The 22,947-nt window shown below is 35.7% G+C and overlaps 1 protein-coding gene across 1 annotated transcript in view; it reads left to right on the top strand.

Moving 5' to 3' along the window:
- The window catches only part of USH2A (Usher syndrome 2A (autosomal recessive, mild)), an 802,205-nt gene that overhangs the window by 510,020 nt on the left and 269,238 nt on the right, over window positions 1-22,947 (top strand). The window contains exons 38-39 of the mRNA XM_011929421.1: window positions 14,390-14,540; window positions 15,090-15,232. Of these exons, the coding sequence (XP_011784811.1) occupies window positions 14,390-14,540; window positions 15,090-15,232 (294 nt within the window). The remainder of the gene's footprint in view (window positions 1-14,389; window positions 14,541-15,089; window positions 15,233-22,947) is intronic.

Below are 22,947 nucleotides of genomic sequence, written 5' to 3'. Positions count from 1 at the left end.
GTGACCCACCTACTTCACACCTAGGACTATTAGGAGGATTCAGTGTTATGATACATACAAAGCATTTAGTCCATTGCCTGGTGTACAATACCTCCCCAGCATTAACTCTGACACTGTAGTGTGCTTATGTTTACAAATGAATATCAAGATGTTAGCATTGTTCAAGGGGCAATTAACCAAAGTCATTCATTAAAGTTGAGTTGTTTAATAAACAACTCAATTAGTATAAAGACTCTATACCAAAACTTTGAACTTTGTTCAAATTTCATTCATCCAAAGCAGTTGCTGAGTTCTTTCTAGCTACCAGACGTAACCCTAAGTCCTGTGCAAAACAGGCTTTTGGAGCAGGTGGAGTGCATTCCCTGATGGAACTGAAGGCCCTGGCCACCATTGTGGTGATGTTCATAACTGCCCTTACTGCAGGTTCCGGCTGGCTACTTAGGAATTCCCTAAGGAGATATTGACTAGATCAAGGTAGTTAGAGCTTGGTTTCACCTTCTAGGGGGAGAAGGGGTGGCTCTTAAAAAAAAACGAGGACAGTAAATTTAAATGTGGTTATAAATAATGATGTAAGACAACTATGTCCATGTTGTTAAAGTTGGCTGTTAGTTTTAAGTACAAAATTGTATGTTCTTTATATGGTGGGATTATTGTATGTAGTTATTTTTAAAAATCAGAAAAGTTAATGGATTTACTGTGATTTTCTTGTTTTACACAAATGCAAATTGTTTTATTAAAGAAGAAGAGTCCATTTTAGACCAAATTCATTCCCATAAAATGAAAACTTCTTGGAAAACCAACAAAAAATAACTTTTTAAGAAAATGTATTGATTGGTAACTCATGACATTTCTCTTCTCTTTTGCCTTTTGGCTCCTGCGAATCTCAGAAAAAGAAGTCTGTTGCTACTTAGGAGGCTGAGGCAGAGGTTGCAGTGAGCAGAAATTGCGCCACTGCACTCCAGCCTGGGTGACAGAGTGAGACTCTGTCTCTGGAAAAGAAAAAAAGTCTGTTGCTTGACAATGGCTTACCTTAGCAGAGGTTCTGTGGTACAATTCACTGATCTTTTTCCTTCATTATTCAGCTTTGTTTTCTTGCATTTTGTTCTAAATGTTTTTAAAAATATTTTGGTAATTAGGCAAGTTAATACATTATATAGGGTATCTATAGTTTTCCCCATCTCTTTCTGGTATTTTAATGACATGAATGCAGATTCTTTATTGATCCATGTAAGAATGAGCTCTCAGAAGTGAGAGTAATGAAATCAAGTAGCCAGAAATACTTAGTAATTGGATTGTTTTTCATATTCTGCACTCAACTTTTATGGAAAAAAGAAACTCCAATCAAGGTATATCAATAAGATGATTATCCATTCATTCCTTTTCAGTATCCAGTCCAGTCCATTTACCAGAGAGTTGCCACCATGATCTATGCCTCAGCATTTTCAAACTAAGCAACAATTGTAGTTTCTTTGCTTAAAATATTGATGGAATCAGTGATTCCTCATCTCCTTAATACACATTTCAGACTCCTTATCTGGACTACAAGACCAGTGCCTCCCACCCTTGCTGCCCTGCTTTTAATTCCTTAAAGACTGAGATCACCATAGAGCTTTCGGCCCATAATAGGGCAGCAAAATCTTAGTCATTTAACAGGTCCAAACTTAAATACCACTTCCTTAGGAAGACTTTTTTCTTTCAACCAAAATTAAGTCAGCCCCCTTTAATGATACCACTTATAGTACACTTTTCTCCTTCGTAGCACTTTGTGAACATTTTAACTACATATTGTTTTCTATTTGTTTGATACCAGTCTTGCTCCACTTGACAATATTCTTATGCCCATAATGGTGTGACTCTGGCTAGTTTGTTCTTCATTATGCACCCATCACCTGGCACAATGCCTGGCAAGGGAGGAAAGGAGGATGGGTAGATCTGGTTTTCAGGGAATATAAAAATGACAGCACAGTTTTATCACAAATGTTTAATCTTTCTATATTTCCATATTTATAGCTTGGAGATTATGCAGTAAACAGGAAAGAGGATGAGGTTTTAAATCAAAATTCTCATGTTTCAATCCCAGCCTGGCACTTAGCACAATCCCAAAGAACTGTAGGAGGCATGCAATACTCACATCATTGATAGTATGGCTGCAAGGCCAAATGAGAAAAATGCAGATGCATTCAAAAGGTGGGAGCTACATGAGAACTCATGAACACAGAGAAGGGAAAAACAGACACGGGGCCTACTTGAGGCTGAAGGGGAAGGGTTAGAAGACAGAGAGGAGCAGAAAAAATAACCATTGGGTACTAAGCTTATTACCTGGGTGATGAAATAATCTGTACACCAAACCCCCATGACTTGAGTTTACCTATGTAACAAACCTGCACATGTACTCCTGAACCTAGAACAAAAGTTTTTTAAAAAGTAATTGAATCCTTTGTAACTGAAAGGATAAATGCTTGAGGGGATGGATACCCCATTCTCCATCATGTGACTGTTTCACATTGCATGTTTGTATGAAAACATCGAATGCACTTCATGTACTACATACCCACAAAAATTCTTAAAAATATATATGTTTTAAAAAGAATAAAATTAGACCCCTATCTCTCACCATATGCAAAAATAGAATCAAAATGGATTAAAAACTTACGTCAAAGACTTCAAACTATCAAGCTACTGCAAGAAAACATTGGGGAAAATCTACAGGACATAGGTCTGGGCAAAGATTTCTTGAGCAATATCCCACAAGCACAGACAACCAATGTAAACATGGGCAAATGAGGTCACATAAGTTAAAAATCTTCTGTACAGCAAAGGATGCAATCAATGAAGTGAAGGAGCACCCCACAGAATGGAAGAAAATATTTGCGAACTATCCCTCTGACAAGCGATTAATCATCAGAATATATAAGGAGCTCAAACAACTCTATAGGAAAAAATCTAATAATCCAAAAAATAGGCAAAATATTTGAATAGACATTTTTCAAAAGAAGACATACAAATAGCAGTCATATGAAAAGGTGCTCAGCATCATCGCTTATCAGAGAAATGCAAATCAAAGCTATAATGAGGTTTCATCTCACCCCAGTTTAAATGGCTTGTGTCCAAAAAACAGGCAATAAATAACAAAAGCTGGCAAGGATGTGGAGAAAGGGAACCCTTGTACCCTGCCGGTAGGAATGTAAATTAGTACAACCACTATGGAGAACCATATGGAGGTTCCTCAAAAAACTAAAAATTGAGCTACCACATGACTCAGCAATCCCATTACAGGGTATATACCCAAAAGAAAGAAAATCAGTATATTGAAGAAATAGCTTCATTCCTATGTTTGTTTCAGCATTGTTTACAATAGCTAAGATTTGGAAGCAACCTAAGTATCCATCATCAGATGGATGAACAAAATGTGGTACATATATACAATGGAGTACTATTCAGCCATAAAAAGAATGAGATCCAGTCATTTGCAACAACTGATGGAACTGGAGATTATTACATTAGGTGAAATAAGCCTGGCACAGAAAGACAAATGTTGCATGTTCTCACTTACCTGTGGGATTTAAAAATCAAAGCAATTGAACTCATGGATTTAGAGAGTAGAAGGATGGTTACCAGAGGCTGGGAAGAATAGTGGAGGTTTGGGGAAAGGAGGGGATGCTTAATGGGTTAAAAAAATAGAATGAATGAATAAGACCTACTATTTGATAGCACAATAGGGTGCCTGTAGGCAATAACAACTTAACTGTATAGTTTTAAATAACTTAAAAAATGTAATTAGATTGTTTGTAACTCAAAGGATAAATGCCTGAGGGGATGGATGCCCCATTCTCCATAAGGTGCTTGTTTCACATTGCATGCCTGCATCAAAACATCTCATGTGCCCCATAAATATACCTCCTATATGCCACAAAATTAAAAAAAATAAAAAATTAAGAAAAAATCTTTCTCAAGTAATTAAAACTAAGATGGCTGGGTAATTTAAGCTGTGTATTGGATATAAGCAGAACACACTTTTTCTAAACTTTGTGAATTTTTTAAGTGGTTATGAAATATTATAGGATCAGACTTTGTTATTTCATAAACATTATTATTACAAATAACGTATCTAGAGCGATCCCAATTATGAAGTCATCAAGGATGGGGAAGAAAATTTCAGAGAGAAACAATAAATCTTAATGTATGGTGCTTATCTTCAAGTAACTTAAAATGAACCATGAACAAATAAGGTTCTCAAAACATTTAATTCCTATCATGCCTACCATCTTTACTGTGGCATGAAGAGAATCATAAAGTAATCATTTGGACGATGTTAGCAAGTAAATAGTTATAAACTGAGCTAGATTGTCTACAAGATATTAATGCTTGTGATGCTGACCCCAAAATGTTATGTCCTTTTTGTTTTTGCCGTTACATAAAAATGTACAACTACTATGTCTCTCTAGTCATTACAGTATCACCCAGCAACATGCTTTTTGGGATACATTAAATGACTTAGTGATACTTAAGAAGATACTTTGATCAAAGTAATAAATGAGTAAAGCATGATTGTAGTTATCGTGTGAGTAAAGATATGACAGGATCATGCGACAGGCATTGGGGGTAAGATAAAGATCATGACAATAGCAAACACTTACATGGTGCTTATGATACGTACTTGGTTTTATCATGTATATATTATATTGTGTAACCACTTGATACGTTAACTTATGTAATCCTCCCAACCACATGCTATGAAATATGTACCATCTTAGTCTTTCTTTCATTGATGAAGAAACTGAGGCACATAGAGATTTTGGTACTTGCTCAGTAATTAGCACAATCAGGATTTGAACCCGGATAAGTTGGCTCTTAACCGATACACAGATCTGCCTCTTCTGTGATTTAATCAAAATAAACTCTAAATAAAGACATTACAGTAAAGACATTAATTAGCTGCTAATCAGCCAATTAATTAAAAAATGTAAGAAGTGCTAATTGAACGTAAATGATAGTGAAAAAATGTGAAATGTTCAGGATTATATAAAGTAATAAAAAGCTTATCCAAGGTAAAAAAAAAGTTTTAGTTGGAAACAATGCATGAACAAGCCTCTTAGAAGTTAAGAAATAGTAAATGGCCAATAAGCATATTGTAAATATTTCAATCATAGTCTTTTGGTTTCCAGTGATGTCTATAGACTGATACCTTCCTTATGTATATGCCCAGGCTTAAACACATGAACTCTCGTCCCGTGTAGACAATGACCTTCTAAAAATATCTTAGGCAATCCAGAACCAATAAATTTTTTTTCTTCCTCCACCAAGTGTCCCTCCCCTGTTAGACCCATCTCAGAAAATGATATTGTTTTTCAGTTAATTTCTCAGACCAGAAGCTTCGGAGTCAAGCATCCTTCTTTCATTCTCTGCATCCCTACATCTGTTCCATCACCAAATCCTTCATGAACAATACCTTCCAGACACATGTCAAACAGGCTTCTGCCTTGGGTCTGCTTCATTTGTGCTTGTCCCAGTGATTTCCAAATCTCAGCTCAGATAAAACCTCATCAGAGAGGCCTTCCCTGCCTATTGCATCTAACATGCTAACTTTGCTCCACTCCCTCCCTCGTCACTCTCAATGCCCTTATATTAGAAATGCTTCTTTTTTCTCTTATTAAGTGTTAGTAGACTTTATTTTTAAGAGCAGCTTTAGGTTCACAGCAACATTGGGCAGAAGGTGCAGAGTTCCCCTATATCCTTGCCTCCACAGAAGTATACCCTTACCCATTATCATCCTTTTCCACAGAGTAGACCTACACTGACTTGTTTTTATCACCCAAAGTCCATAGTATATACTAAGGTTCCCTCTTGGTGTTGTACATTCTATGGCTTTAGGCTAATATATAATGACATGTACTTACCATTATAGTGTCATACCAAGTAGCTTCACTGCTCTGAAAAGCCTCCATGTTCCATCTGTTCATTCATACATCCCTCCCCCAACCCCTGGCAATCTCTGATCTCTTTTTACTGTCTCTATAGTTTCGCCTCTATCTTTTTTTTTGTCTTTCATCTCACTCCTCTTAATAAAAACCATTTTAATTTGTTCATTACAATATTCCCAGGTTATGGAATAGTGCTAGGCATACAATAGATGATTTTTTAAATAACTGCTGACTTAATGAATTATAATATATATATATATACACACACACACAAACTTTATATCCATCATATGTAATTATACTATGTACAAATTATATGACATGTAGATATATAATATATTTAATTATATACTTGTATTATTATATATATGTGTATATATATGTGTGTGTGTGTGTGTATATAGGCGTTATATAAAATACTCATTTTGATGAGGATACTGGGAAACGGACCACTCATACCTTAGTGATGGTAGTATAAATTCAACTTTCTGGAAAACAATTAGTCAACTAATATCTGAAATGGTAGAGCATTCATTCATGTTTACCCAATGACTCTAAAAAGTATCCCTAAAGATGCATCATTCTATATCCATCAATGTCATCTTTGTTAAGTGAATGCTCTACATCTATAAAAATAATACGTGCAATTATTTGAAAAGTCATGCTACCAAAAATACTTACTGGCATATATGGTAAAGCAAATAAAGTTTACTAAATAATATGTAAGTATTCATCTTAATGTTTTTCTTAATTACGTGCACATCTATTTGTATAGAAAAAAAGACAGGAAAGATTATCTATAATAATTTAACAGTGGCTAACTCTGGGCAGTGTAATTATGGATGATTGTTTTCTTCATTTGTTTTATAATCTTTAAAGTTTATAAAATAAACATATTTGTAGTTAGGAAAATGTAGATAGTACTGGATAGTACTTTTAAAAGAGCTCTCTTTAGTTCTCCAAGAACTAAATTTTATCATTTGTTTAACAAGTATTTAATGACCAATACTAAACTCTAAAAATTTGTTAAGCGCTCTGAAGTTTACAAAGATAAATAAAAAGCATATCTATTCTCAAATGGTTATTATTACCATTACCTTGGTTTATCGCGGGACAAAGCAATAATTAGACTTAAATTTAAAATTCAACGAGGTTTTGGGAGATGAACGATGGTCGTGAAAACAAAAAGGAAGTATATGAAACCACAGGTTTCTATCTACCATTCGTTGAAACATGTTGCTTAGCCTTTTCTAACCTCAGTTTTTATATCTGTGAAATAAGAACATTGAGAGAAATGAATGATCAAATGAATGTACTCCAAAGTAGTATTTCAGATTTAGTTTGATAATACCTCCAAGCAATTAATCTCATTTATGTTAAAAATATTTTTCATGTTTTATTGTAATTTATTTGTAAATAGAAACTATGTTCTCGATCCTATCAATTGTTAGGTTAATTAGAGAAATAAGTTTTTTCTGCAGATCTTTCCCCCATCAACTCATCCATTTTTCTAACCATTGATCATCCATTCATCCAGTTTTTATAGGCTCTTTCATAGATAAAGCACTGGGTTGGGCATTATGGCATGTCTTTAATTACTCTGCTCCTTTAATATTCCTTTAAGACTATGTATACATTAGAAAATAATCTGGTATCTTTAGCTATCTATATGACCATTTAGAGTCAGCTACATAGCTGATACAAATGAACTTGATGAACTCCAGTATTAAGCAGGCCAAAATTAAGATATTCAGTTTCAGCAGCATCACTTGAAGAAAGGAAAGTCAGTGTCTTCCTGTGGCAGGCTGTGGTCACAATACACAAGGAGTGTAAGTTCAAAAGACATTCTCAAACTGGAACACATCCAAATCAGTTAACAAGGGTAGAAAATGGTTGAGAAAACATACTACATGGAAACTAGTTGGAGAGAACAGGGATGTTTAAACTGAAATGGGGAAATTTAGTGGAGAGGAGGACAAATGCTTGAAAATACCTGAGGTTCTAGTCCAGGTATTAGAGATTAGAGGTAAGGTCCTAAGGAGTTCAGTGCTGTTAGCATGACCAACCATATGCACGTTTTGCCCAAAATAGTCCCAGTTTATGCCTGATGCAACTCAGTTTGCTCCTATTAATCATTTCGAGTGCCCCATTTCACTCAGAAGGTCTCAATGTGAACAAAAGGTTATATTTGCCCTAAGTTTTGTAGAACCGATACAATTCTTTGTTCTACATCAGAAAGAACTTTCCAATGATAAAGACTATTCAATAATGTGATGGGACAACTTGCAAAGCGACTATTTCCATGTCACTGGTAAGGAACAAGCAGAGGCCTGGGGTCACCTTCTGGGATGTTCTAGGCAAGGATTCCTTATTTGGTGAGAGGATAAAGTTGGTGACTTTTAAGCTTTCTGCCTTTTGATTTTAAGATTCTGTTGTTTTATTTTTTGATATTCTATGGTCAAATATCAGATCCATGACATACCTACGAAAACACAATTTTTAAAATATACTTTTTCTCTCACTAACATGAAGACCTCTCCATTTTACATTTCATTGAATTACTGTGGATGTTGACTAATTCTGCAGATGTGCCAAATTCATGCTAGTAGTTCTATGTGTGGTACCTTGTGAAATGATGAGAATCCCTGCTATGATAAAGAAATAAGACCGGGGAGGTACTGTTTAAGAATATGACCTGAACACAAAATAAATCCAACATTTATTGAAACTTATTTATTTATAATGTAAATGGTTTGCTTTTATATTGATTTAATACATTTAATAGTCTATATTATAAATCATTTACTATAGCAGGCTGTTTCATGATGTAAAGTTAAGAGCACACTGCCTTTGAACTTAAAACAGCCCATGTTATAATCCTCAGTGTGCCAGTTATATCAGTTCTGTGATTTGAAATAAAATATTTAACTTCTTTCTGAGCCTCACCTTCTCTGTCTCTCCTACGAAGAGAAAACACTACAATTTTGGAGTGTAATTCTGAGGATTCTAAATAATTATGTTAAATAACCTTGTACATAGTATGCTTTCAAGAAGTTTGCTCTGATGAAAGACTGTTTTGTGAATATGAAATATATTTTAACCTACTTGTTACTATTTAATGCTGCTCTGTTTGTGCATCCTTGTGTTCAAGGTTGACTGTCCATTTGTTAGCACATCTGCATATTCCTCATAATTAATATCTTTTTAAATGACATATGGTTTAGTGACTGGAAATCGAGTCTTGCCTTCTGTTTTCAATTTGTTCATGAGTCAATGACTCAATATATGTGTCTGAACTTTAATTTTCCATTCTGGAAAGTAGAATTTAAAACCCTTGCTCATAAGTAGCTATTTCAGAAAATGATGAAGAAATGTGTAATCCAAGGATTTTGAATATGTGCCAGGCTATTCAGCAATGCAGCATATAGGTAAAAGGCCACTGTTTCTCTAATGTTAACAGAGAAGCCTAAATGAGAATGCCAAAAATGTAATCCCTGAAGTGAGGGGGTAATTCGGGGTAGGCTAGAGTCAGATTCTTAGTGAATTCAGCAAGAAGCACCACATCTAAATGGAATGAGCACAGAAAGAGTTGGTGGGAGCCCTAGGCCCTGGAATGAGGCTGAGAACATCATTAATCTGGATGAACAACTGATAGCACCCCCAAGGCCGTGCCTCTGCAAGCCAGGGATCTCTGAAAGACAAGGCCCAGTGCACGCCTGGAAGTGAGTTTCTACTTCCGAGTCCCCCGTAGCATTTATACCTCTTCTGAGTATTCTTTTTTTGGTGATATAGTTATTTGAGTCAGATCTAATCTGTTAAACATAAAGTAGATTATTTTATTCCTCCTTCTACCTATTCTGCCCTTTCCCTACCTCTAACAAGAACCTAGTACAGAGTGGTATTCAATATCTTGTATTATAGAATTAAGTTTGATACAAAATATTACAGGCTTATTTGATATTTTAATACAGCATTTTATTTCACTATTTTGAAATGCACGCACACAGGCAAAAAAAACATACCACAAAAGTAACATGTTGGTGGGATGTCCTGAGAAACAATTTAGTGCATATGGAAAGCACAGTGAATTCATTTTCTCCCTAAAATATTCTTCTTGTCCCCACAGACTTGGTAGTCACCAGCTACATTTGTAAAGCCTCTGTTTTTGCCTTTGAGAGCTCACCCCCCAGAGTTTTATAAATCTGTAGGGAGCAAAGGTTTAAGACATGTGTAAATAAATCATTTTATATTTGCTTTTTTGTTTGTTTTATTTTGTTTTGTTTTCTTAGAGGAGTTTAGGACGTGTCTCAGTCATTGTCTATTTGATTTTTTGTTTTCTTTCATTTTACATATAGATAAGAGTCTAGTGGTGTATATCATTTTAAAGTGTAATTAAATTATACATTCAAGAGATTATACCATCTCGATTATTCCAATCTGTGATTTAATTTATTGCTTAATGTTTTGAATGAATTTGGTCTTCTGAAGCAGGTTAAATTTGAAATTTTATTAGAAACCCACTTCCTTTGAATTTATAGATTGGGGTAGCTGTTTTATCTAGTCTCTGTGTAGAATTAGTATTTACTGGACAAGATGTGTTGATTCAGGCGGTTGTCTTGGAGTGTTTGCCCCGTGAGGGTCATATTAAACTTGAGAGAAGCTTTTTGAGCAACAGAGCATCTTCGAGACAATATATCAAGCTGATGGATACAGGGCTCTTCTGTTAAGAAACCAGCAGCGGAATTATGGCTGGCTCCCAGTTATTGCTTTGGTGCTAAGGAGGCTCTAAGGATTAAATCTAGGATAAAAGGGGTTAAACAGAGGGGAAAGGAAGGTTTCCAGAATTCAGTGTTACTGGAAGCATACAGAATGAATAGTTATATATAAATAATTTAAGATGACCATTCTTTTTGGAAATATTTCACAGTTTAATATATTCAAAGTGTACCAATTTAATGGAGCATATTGTTTTATTATTACTCAGAAGAGAATTCATGACACTTTATTATAATTATGAAACCTACTTTGGGGCACTTCTTCCTACTTTCTTAATAGAAAGGCAATGTAGTTTTTTAACACATAAGGGATTTTTGTGTGCATATTAAAAACTGTTTTTTTGGGGGCTAATGACTTGAAATTCAGAATTTGGATTTTCAATTACATTATACTCCTTGATGTAGAAAAATTAGACAAAAATAATCAAATAAGAGACATGGTTTTATATGTGATACATTGTATGCAAGTTGCACTTTACTTTTTGCCTGTGTTTTCACAGTGCTCTTTTTTCTATGTGTGCACTTATTATAAATCAAAGTATATAAATCAAATAAGAAATTATGATTGTTTAAAACTATTTGTGTTCATAGATAAAATATCAATTAAAAAGCCTTTAGCAATGAATGTCCTTCAAACCAAAAATGTGAACTTAAGAAGTGGATAGCTGGCCCTGGGCAGCAATCTTATTGCACTTTCTAGTCATGCCACACTTTTACTAATTGAGAGAATTATTTCATATCATTTCCTCTCTCTTCAAGCATCCATTTCATCCACACACTTTGTCACTGAGCCTTTGCTTTTATTTTGCTCACTGAGAAACTGGGTATCATCAAAGGAGATCTTTGCTATTATTTCGTCACTGAATCTACTCACTGCTCTACATCTTCATCTGTCCATTCACTTTTGCACAATGCGAGAACTATCCCTGCTCTGTTTGGTAGCCATTGTGCACTGACTCTCAGTTGATTCAAATGTGCACTGACTCACCTCTCTCTTCCTGCACTAGGACTTTGCTCTGGCAATCATTCTTTCTTCTACAGTATCATTTCGCTTAGTCTATGCTGGATTCTTCCAATAAACATGCTTATATACTGCAACATCTTCCAGTCTTTAGAAAACCTTCATTTGATATCATGAGCTTTGCTAGCTGCTGCCCCATTTTCTAATCCCTTTTAGAATAAATTCCCTCTAAGTGTTGTCTAAGCTCAATGTATCTGCTCTTTACTCCCTCATTCTCTTCACAACGTTAGCTCAGACTGCTGTGCCCAGCACTGCACTGCATCTGTGCTTTGCAAAGTTATCAAACACCTGTACTTGGCCAAATGCAAAGTTTTAACTCCCAGTCTTCTTCTTCCTTAAAGTCTCAGCCGAGTTGAGACAGCTGATACGTCCTTCCTTTTTCATGTGATGTCCTTCCTTTTTCATGTGCCTTCTTTCTTTACTTGGCTTCCAGTCTACACCTTAGTTTTTCTCCTACCTCACTGACCACTCCTTCTCAGTATCCTTTGCTATAGAGGCTTCCTCCTGACTTCAACATTTTGGTGAATTCCGGGGCTCAGTTCTCAGACCTCTTCTATACTCATTCTATCAACACTCACTTCTAGTTTATTTCACCATCTCAGCCTTTAAATATCACATATATGCTGACCTACAACTCCTGTGAAGACTACGACTCCTATGAAGACTACAACTCCTGTGAAGACTTTTCCTTTCTCTCTCCTCCTTAGTTCGTGTTAGCCACGCTGACCTTCCTACTGTTCCTTAAACACAACCAGAATGTTTTCCTCCTTACTGCCTTTGAATGTACTGCTCTCTCTGGCTGGATTGCTCTTCCTCCAGACATTTGGGATGGCTGCCTCCCTCATGTCAGTGAGGTCTCTGTTCAAATATCACTGAATTGCATTTTCTTCCTATAATCTTCCCATCGAATTGAAGTTGTTACCTAGTAACTAAAACTGCACAATTCTTTTTACCTTCTCTTTCCTTACCCTGCTTTATTTTTCTACAAAGCACTTATGGCCACCTGATATTGTGTACACAATACTTACTTGTTTATCACCTGCTCTCTCCACTTGAATGTAAGCTACCTAGGGGCAGGAGTCGTGTCTGTTTTATTCAGTGCTGTTCTCCTTCCACATGAAGAGTACTGCTTAGCACAGAATGGAGCCTCAATAAATGTTTATTGAACAAATGAATGAATTATTAATGAACTCAAACCCATTACAGCAGATTGATGAAACATGTAATCTAATTCTTCTATTCTCATCACTGGTCATTCATTAGCCTCATTGTTCACAGACAGCTTCTTCTGAATTGGAGAGTATATAAAATTGACACACTACACAAGGTTACGTATAAAATGAAGTTGAAAATGGACGCTGATATTTCATTTATTCTCATTATTTTGATCACTTCTCCTTCTTCATCAATGGCCTCTGGTAATTTGTGGTCATTAGGAACCTATATTAGAATAATCAGAATGTTCCCAACAAAGTATGTTATACTAGCAATTAAATTATGCTAAAGAAAGTTCAGGTCAGTCCAATGTAATAATAGTAATAATATTTAGCAGCTAGTAATTATCAGGATCTAAAATCAGGTGCTTTATTTATATGATCTCTGAACTTCACAACAATTCTATAAAGGAAAAATATTATACCTACTTTAAAGATCAGAAAATATAGGCTCGGAGTCATTAGGTCATTTTCCTAAAGGCACAGAGTTTTGCTGAATTTGCTTTCAGGTTTCTGAATAGCTTTGGAACAAACTGATTTGATTTGGAACATGCTGATATGACAGGCTCATTTAAGGTATACCTGTTGGAAAAAATTAATTAAATAACCAGTGTCATCTTATCATTTTTTTTTAGTAGAATAGGCTTTAGTTTTACACATTCCTATTAGAGCTTCTAGAACCATTCAAACAGATTTCGCTGGTAAATTGTACCAAGCAGGTATGGTTGAAGTCAGAACAGATTGGCTGGAGACTCAACTAGACTAGAAAAAGTGGTATGTATGCTCTAACTTGCAAAATTGAATAAGGGCAGGAGAAGCGATAACTGAGAAAGGATAACTGTATAACACACATAGGGAAAAATGTCTAATTTTTATATTTTCATGGATGAGCATTAAGGCTGGAATATGCTATATTCAGCCACTTATGTTTATTTATCATTCCAGGAAAATGCAATTTTAGCAAACTTCCCTTCCTCAAAATAAAAAAAGAAAGAAAGAAAATAAAGCCACTGTGTTCATATGTAGTGGTGTGATTTAAGGCAGCAATGAACTATATCAGGGGGGAAGAATATGAGATTTGGACTGCTTCAGTGTTCAATTGCTTGGTCTATTGAACAAAGAGTTAAATTAAAAAGGTACTTTAATATTTGCTTCACTAAATTCCCTCCATGTTTTCAATTAGATAAACAGAAGTACAGGTGGGAATGTGCTGCATATTCATTTGTCTTGCTGTTTGGGGGCCGGCTTTTAAGAATGAAATACTAATGTAATTGTGTTGAAATGAACAATAAGGAAATACAGGAGTTCAGGAATGAAAATGTTAAATTAAATGGACCATGTTTAACATTGTTGTTGATCCTGAGGAACAGTTTTTCCAGTATATGGAGCATTTCGATTCCATCCAGCATATGTTCTCCACAGTTTTCTCTGCTCTAATTCATCTGTGTTTTTCGACAGCTCCAGATGGCGTGCTGCCTCCCAGGCTTTCATCTGCCACTCCAACCAGTCTTCAGGTTGTCTGGTCTACACCAGCTCGTAATAATGCTCCTGGCTCTCCCAGATACCAACTCCAGATGAGGTCTGGCGACTCCACCCATGAATTTCTAGAGTGAGCATTCTACTTTGTCCATTTTATCTATCAGCTGGGTTACATAATATAGACATAACATTTTTGAAGAGTAGATCAATTCTCATTTGCAAAAAATATAGGTTACCTTTTAAAAGTTCAAAAAAAAAAAAACCCAGACTACTTAGAGGATGATCATTTGCTTTGCAAAAATATCTATTTTTCACTTATATGACCTTTAAAGTAAGATTTCTTCCCACTGGAACTTTTCATGAGCACATGCATTACAAAAAGCAATGAAACTAACAAAATAATGTCTGAACTGTCACTAACAAATTATAATACCTATTGTACAAATCAACATGGCAGTCAGTCTCAACACTACTAGCATTTACATTTCATAGAAACACAAGATTACAAACTCTCAGTCAATGGCCATTTATTTTAAAAGAGATCTCATTTGATGGCAGAAAATTACAGTACTTAAATGTATGTTGGCATCTTCTAAATTTTTTTTGTAGTAAGAAATTTATTTGCTTTTATTTCTTTGAATGTTGAAAACTTCCTAATTGACATTTCTTTCCCATACAGGTTATTTTCTAATCCTTCTGCATCGTTAAGCTATGAAGTGAGCGATCTCCAACCGTACACAGAGTATATGTTTCGGTTGGTTGCCTCCAATGGATTTGGCAGTGCACATAGTTCTTGGATTCCATTCATGACCGCAGAGGACAGTAAGTGGTCTGAACAATACACAGCCAAATGTCTTCTACATTAGGGAGTTTAAAATGTCTTCAGTTTTTTCCAAAGCAAAGAAATGAACTTCCCTTATTTACTTGTCGTTTAGTGACAATAATCTTTTCCAGGGCAAGCGGGGGGCAAAGGTGGTCAGTCTCTCCAGAAAGAAGAATAATATGGTCTTGGAGGGTTGGAGGGTTAGGCCTACAGACAGGACAAAGTAATACACTATAAATTATGATATGGCCCCATTCTGTCCTTCAGGGTACATCTTGGCGCCCTGCAAGAGAAAAGTTGTCATCTTCTGCTTTATGACTGAATGTTCTCTGTTTCGGAGAAATTCTGGCAGGCAGAAGAAAATGAAATATGGACCTTACTTCATGAGGCTGCTTACGTATACTTGTTCCTGGAAACAGGTTTCATTTTCCTGCTTTTACTCATACTCCAAAGACAGCCTTCAGTATAGAGAAGCATAATCTGATAGCAGTGTATTATAAAAGGTGGATTGAGATTTCTTTATTCAACCAATAAAGAGAATTTTACAGTTGTTCAATAAAAAGTTATTTTTGCATATATTTGCTAGATTATATTTGGGAAAAATACATGACCATAACATTTGGTTTTATACAAATTGCCTCTATAAAAGCATATATATGAAAATAGAGGGTTTTTTAAAGAAAAGTTGGAAATCAAATCAAGCTATACAGAGTGAATAAGGACATTGTATCTTTGAACAGTTAGGTTTTTTGAGTTAATCTTGTCAAGTCCTTTAATCACAGGCTTCTTAGGAGATGTTCTCTGCTGGCCCATTGCCATGCTGGCTCTATATCCAATGAAAACGTTAAGTGACTTTCAAAAGCCTAGATATTAACACAAGGATATGGTATTTGCAACAATATCAATTGTTTATTAAATATATTGTTTTATTTCTATAATACCTTTAATTGCATTATTTTAGTAAAGATAAGACATCAAATGAGATATAATCAGTACAATCTATCTTGTTTAAAGTTGACTTTATTTTTACAAAAAAAAGCCAGCATTATGAGCAATAATGTATATTACTTAATCCATTTCTTCCAATTCGTAATTACTCCCTGGGAGAAAGTTAGCTACTTTGCAAGGGGACTCTCAGTGTTTTTGTTCTCAAGGGTGTCATTTAGTAAATTATCAGCACAGTACAATAAACGGCACCCAAAGTTCAGAAAGCATTAATTCGCCACCTTTTAGGAGGAACATTACATACACTCTGGGGAATCTGGACTCCATGATTACCAGATTTATGGACTGAAGAATTCACACTCAAAATAGATTTCCAAAGAAACATTTAAAACAACTGAAGATAGGTTTGTAATCTCCTTCTTATGTACAGCAGCATGCTTGATGGCACTAAATAAAGATTAGCCAAAAATAATTATTCAACCCACTGCAGAGGTGATGTCTCAATAGAATGCTTGGAAGAAGGGAGAAAGAATTTTTTTTTGGCACAGCACTTTTTATTCCCCTAGAGAAAGGTCAACACTCAAACCTCCTCAGTGGTAATCTCCCCACAATTTTTATTGAATGAGGGCCATGACCTGCCATCTATTGGCAGGGAGGTAGCACATAAATAAGCAAAAGTCCAACATATTGTAAAATACCAATTAGCATAGCTTCCTTTGTTGAACAAACTTATCTTTGGTCTCCTTTTACTATAAAACAAGTTTTACAGACCATACATGTACATGGTTGGAATTTTCATACACAGAGACCCTACCATGGTTGTGACATTTAGGGCTTGAGTTTAGAGTGAGTGCTATTAACCCTTCATTGTCCTTAAGTAAGAATTAGTAACACTTGAATAAATAGCAGGTATCAATTCATAACCATCATTTTTGTTTAAACCTTTTCCTCAAAATGAATGAACCCTTTCTTCCTCTGCTTTGTGTGTACACTGTGAAGTCACATACATAGCAAAGAACTGGAAGGAGGCCATGTGTACCTGCAGGTTATGTTAGCAGTACATACTCACCCCTGAGACATGGTGACAGGGTACTGTATATTTTAGATGTCAGTGGAGATGGATGCCGTCTCTGAGAGGATGTGCAATTGAGTTGACAAAGACTGAGTGATTGGCATTGGGCACAAGCAGTTTTTCTGTCAAGGCTACAAAACATTGCTTATAAAACCACCCATACGGACAGGTCCATGCCAGAATCACGCTTCATACATGATCCTGACCAGCACCCCCTGCTCACCAAAATGTAATTTTCTCTTTCTTTCTTTCTTCCTTTCTTTCTTTCTTTCTTTCTTTCTTTCTTTCTTTCTTTCTTCCTTTCTTTCTTCCTTTCTTTCTTTCTTTCTTTCTTTCTTTCTTTCTTTCTTTCTTTCTTTCTTTCTTTCTTTCTTTCTTTCTTTCTTTCTTTCTTCTTTCTCTTTCTTTCCTTCCTTCCTTTCTTCCTTCCTTCCTTCTTTCTCTTTCTCTCTCTCTTTCTTTCTTTCATTTTTTTGAGATGGAGTTTCACTCTATCGTCCAGGCTGGAGTGCAGTGGCACCATGTCAGCTCACTGCAACCTCTGTCTCCTGGGTTCAAGCAATTCTCCTGCCTCAGCCTCCCAAGTAGCTGGGATTACAGGCGCCCACTACCACGCCCAGCTAATTTTTTTATGTTTATATTAGAGACAGGTTTCACCATGTTGGCCAGGCTGGTCTGGAACTCCCGACCTCAGGTGATCTGCCCACCTCAGCCTCCCAAAGTGCTGGAATAGAGGTGTGAGCCACCGCGCCTGACCCAGAGTGCAATTTTCCATGTAGAAATCTCACATATCATCTTACAGAATGAAACAGAGAAATCACCTCATGCCCACACTTACATTCCATACCATCAACAGGCACCTTTCTGCATCAGCCACAGTCTCATAGCTTTCCAGTGCCAAAATGGGTCACCAATGGCAAGATTTTTAGTGTGATATTTCAAGACAGTGACTTTCAGCAAGCCTGTGACACAGGTGAAACCACAAAGAGAAATCTAGGCAGGCAATGAGCTGCAGCCAGAGAAGCAAATGTGTGGGTGCAGAGAAGTTATCATGGACAGGGAAACAGGATGTCAAGAATTTTAATAGATTTTTTCAAATAATTTGTCATTTACACCAGTGTGCCACCAATATCCAGTTCCATGCATTTTTAAAAATCTAGTGTGCTGATGCCAAATAATAATAATACACATTTCCTATGAATATTTTAAATCCTGTTAAACGTGTGTTAATAAAAGATGTTTGTTCCAGCCAATTTGGTCAGTGTAGTGTTTAACTGTTTGCAACCAGATAAATACAAACAACACATTATTTTTTAAATGTGCTGCTGGCAGTCCAAGCACCTGGCATGTCCACAGCTTGCAAAAATGTCCTAAGATTATGAGAGACTTGGGAGCATGTGATTAATAAAATGAAGGCACTTACCTAGCAGCTGAAAATGTTGATATCTTGAAACCAGAGATAACCATCACTCCTGATTATATGATTGTTCCTTCTCTCTCGTATGTTTGCAATTGTTTTCTGTAAAGTACATACATGTAGAAATTGGAGTGGGTACGGAGGGCAAGTTTCTTCAAACCTCAGCTTAAATGTGGATGTACTCTTGTGCGTACCGAAATCCTGCCTTGTGTTAACTACGAATTAACCTACTTTTTCTTAAAAATGTGGATTCCCAAAAAGAGTTAGATAATCTGTTTCTCTTAAGGTTTCCCAGGAAAGCAGATTGAAATATGGGATATCTAATTTTAAGGACAAACATATATGGCATACGCAAGCAATTAGATCAACTAATGAAATTGAAATCATTTTCTAAAAATCACTTCCCTACCTCCAAAAAAAAAAAAAAAAAACCAAACTTGAATTCACTCTAGATTTTACTATTTAGTTGTCATATATTTTTAAATGTTTGATCATTTCCCAAATTTGTAGTTTAAAATTCCACATTTGTATTTTTAACCACTAATCTAAGAGGCATTACTGCATAAAACCTTTGGAATTCGAACAGTTTATTCTGTAGGTTTACTCAGACAACTTTTCATTTGTTCATTAGTTTGATGACACGGTGATATTTTAAGTACAGTTATATGCTGCACAACATTTCAGTTAATGATGAGCCACATATATGATGATGGACCCAGAAGATTATGATATCATATTTTTACAGTACCTTTTCTGTGTTTGGATACACACTTATCATTGTGTTACAACTGCCTGCAGTACTGAGTACAGTAACATGCTGTACAGGTTTGTAGCCTAGGAACAACAGGCTATGCCACACAAACTAGGTGTGTAGTAGGCTGTACCATCTAGGTTTGTGTAAGAACATTCTAGGATGTTTGTAAAACGATGAAATCGCCTAATGGTGCATCTCTCAGAATGTATTCCTCTCATTAGGCGACACAAGACTGTACCATTGCCATGCTATATTTGCTGATTGCATTACATCTTGTTATTTTTTCACATTTATAATTGCACTGTGAACAGAGGAGAGGGCAATGAAGAAAATTATCTTACTACCTGGGTCCTGCTTTACTTTTCCCCTCAGCAGCCTTCATCCATCTTTCAGATAGTCACAGTAATTTACAAAGGAACAGAGGTTCTTCTGGAGTAAGACAGAAAGGCAATGTGATGTCAATCGAAATCTAGATCTAACAGAACATGCTTCTTCCTCTTTTGTTACCTGACATAATTCTACTCATTCATCAAGCCCCAGCTCAAGTGTCACTTCCTCTGTGAAGTTTTCCCTTCTTGTGGCTCCCTTAGAATTTTGGTTTGTGTTTACTAGTGCATCATCAATATCCCCTTCTGAATTGTAATGTCTCAAGACCTAGCGATCTGTCTCAACTGTGTTTCTATCACCAGTGTCTGGTGAAGAGTCTGATGTAGAATAGGTGCCCCCAAATTGTTACTCAAAGTACTGATTAAAAGCAGAGTTTGACTGAAGTAAATCCACAAAAACTCAAGCAAACATTTACTGGGTACCTACTGTGTACTGGGGACTAAAAGAGATATGAAAGTTGCAAGGATGGATTTCCTTGTTTTTCCCTTGAGATTTCCACTGTCTGGCAAGGAGCACACACAGTAAAACCATAGTTAGAGTGAATGAGCTGAGTTGTCCATGAGAGCAAGCCCAGAGAAAGGGCATGGCCCTTGAACATGAGGGCCAGGAAAGCCTACCCAGAGGAGAAGACCAGGAGAGAAATTGGAAATGATTTATATTTGGAGTGCATTTTAATATCAAAGTTCAAATTTACACCATCTCCATTGGTTCAGGGTGAGGCTGGAAAGCAGTTGCTATAAGAGGTGAACCCTGACACATGACACCTGGAGAGGGACTCTCAGGTTGTCCTGTCAGTTGTTCCAGTCTCTGAGTATGAGGCTGGGAGAGTGGGAACAAGAGGTGAATGTAAGAGACGGACATCCCAAAAGTGATTCTCATTTTTTTGCCTTGGTCAGAGGCAGGCTGCTGGCTGTCTCTCTGATTCAACATTGGCTGCTGTCTTGGCTAAGTTAATGAATGTTCTAGTTAGGGAGGCTTCTGCCAACCCGAAACCATGTGCTATTCAGAATGAAGGGGAGGGATATGTAGAAAGAATTCTAAAACAAAACCAGTTTTCCTGTTTGTATTCTCACAACCTATATTAAGAGTAAAATACTCTGAGACTGTTTAACAGAAGAGGAAGGAAACATGTGATATAAAATTTGATAAATTGATCAAGATAATTCTGGAATAGGACTTCTGAATCATTTAAGTGTATGTATGCCCTTAAGATTACGGAAATTTTAAAACGAATATTACATGACAAACATCTTATGCTTAGGGCATTTTAGAATTTAAAGTTTCACTTGCATCCTTAAGAGCATTCTATGCAACAAGAGGAAAATAGGAATATTTTTAAATGAGATTGGAACATATTTATATGAGTACATTTTACTTAATGAAGAAAGAGGAACTACAAGTTTCAGTAGTGCTACACGACTATTTTGCTTTCTCCATTCCATATATTTTTCCAGTTGCCTTAGGTACTAACCTCTGATTGCTGACATGTTTATCCTTTCAAACAGTAATTCAGGTATCTATTTTGCATAGAACAGAAGGCCCAGGATCAAAAATAACATTTATAGTCTTCTGATTTTGAGAGCAAACTGGTTCTGCATGTTTGTCACTATATACTTTGTCTTCCATTGCATAGATTTTCTCCACAAATTTCTGAATTTTCAGAATTAACAAATTCAAATATTTATGATTATTTTTATATTTTATTTTTATACTGTAAGATCAAAAGGAACTTATTCAAGCCAAAACTGACCAATACAGAATCCTTTGAAACAATGGATTGATTAATCAAAAATTCTATCCACCTTGCCTCAATTTCCCACTTGAGCTCTTGAATCTCCTCTGAGCACTTAAAGCACACTGCTCTTCCAAATATAAAGGTTTGTAATATCTGTGTTTCTTACAGCTGAAGACTGCAGGTGAAAGTAATGAAAAATTGAGTTTTTTATGTTTAAGAAATTAATAAAAAATAGTTTTGTCACAGCTACCTTATTACTACTTAAATTTTATTGAGTGTGTATTATATGCAAGACACTTTAGCGGGAACAGTATATCCTCTCATTATCCAGAAATATTATCTGCTGGCCTTTCACTATTTTAAAAAACTATTCTTGTTTTTTAGCTTTGAAAAAGTTAAATTGTCAATATTTGAAAACTCTCCGTGGACTATGTGAGATCATTCAAAGCTAATTGCCACAGGTTGATATTTAATGGCACGAGCTTAGTTTTCAGTCTCAAATCTTAAATTCTTAGAGAGTCAAGTATCTAAAAACTGCTAGTTATTAACAGAAAGATGGATGTTTACCATAATCATTTTCTATAGTATTTTATATAGCACCTGCCTATGAAAGAACATTTTGTAATGCTAAAACAATACATAGATTCATTTAATCTTGCTATCTTCCTCATTTTGACAATGTCCCTGTAAACAGAGTTGATTTGCTACATTTGGAAAAATTCAGATAAAGTTTTGCCCAAATATAAGGAGTGAATGTGATGACCTTTAGAGTTTTTAGGATGTTTTCCTGACTTCATGAATTCTCACATCAGTGCATTTTATTTTCTGCACCAAATTATCACAGACGCATCTACTGCCATTCACCTCACAATATGCCCCAGCTCTAGAGGCTGAAACATTCTTTCTGAACAATACTCTCCTGAGATCAGGAGAAATACAGAAAAATAGTTCCTGAATATTTGTTCTTCTATTTGCAAACTATCAAATAATGTCCTTTCAATTCCAACAGCCTTTTAGCCTTCAGAGGTTTCTCTCATTACATAATGGTACCTATGTTACACAGCCCATTTCCTTTTTCACCAGCGTCAAGAGGTTGAAAGTTCATTTTTCTGCAAAACCGCAGTACCCATTCTTAATTTTTGTTTTAAGAAATAACTATTGTGCCCTCTTTATTATCACAAGATTAATAACATTTCTTTATTTTGTTGCTCCTCTTGCATTTGGTTACTTTCATTATGAGCTGTCAAAAATTATTTTGGGAAGTAGTTGGGGTATAAATAATAACTCGGTAAAAGAATTCATGATTAAAAGCAAGATAGAATCCGTTACTCTATTCTTCTGTTAACATATCAGTAGTGAATAACAAAAGGCTGCATTAACAATTAGCACACCGTATATTGCTTT

The sequence above is a fragment of the Colobus angolensis genome, unplaced genomic scaffold, assembly GCF_000951035.1.
Source record: "Colobus angolensis palliatus isolate OR3802 unplaced genomic scaffold, Cang.pa_1.0 Scaffold81, whole genome shotgun sequence".
NCBI lineage: Eukaryota > Metazoa > Chordata > Mammalia > Primates > Cercopithecidae > Colobus > Colobus angolensis.
Note: the sequence above shows the minus strand (reverse complement) of the source record. Positions and strands in the feature narration are given on the sequence as shown.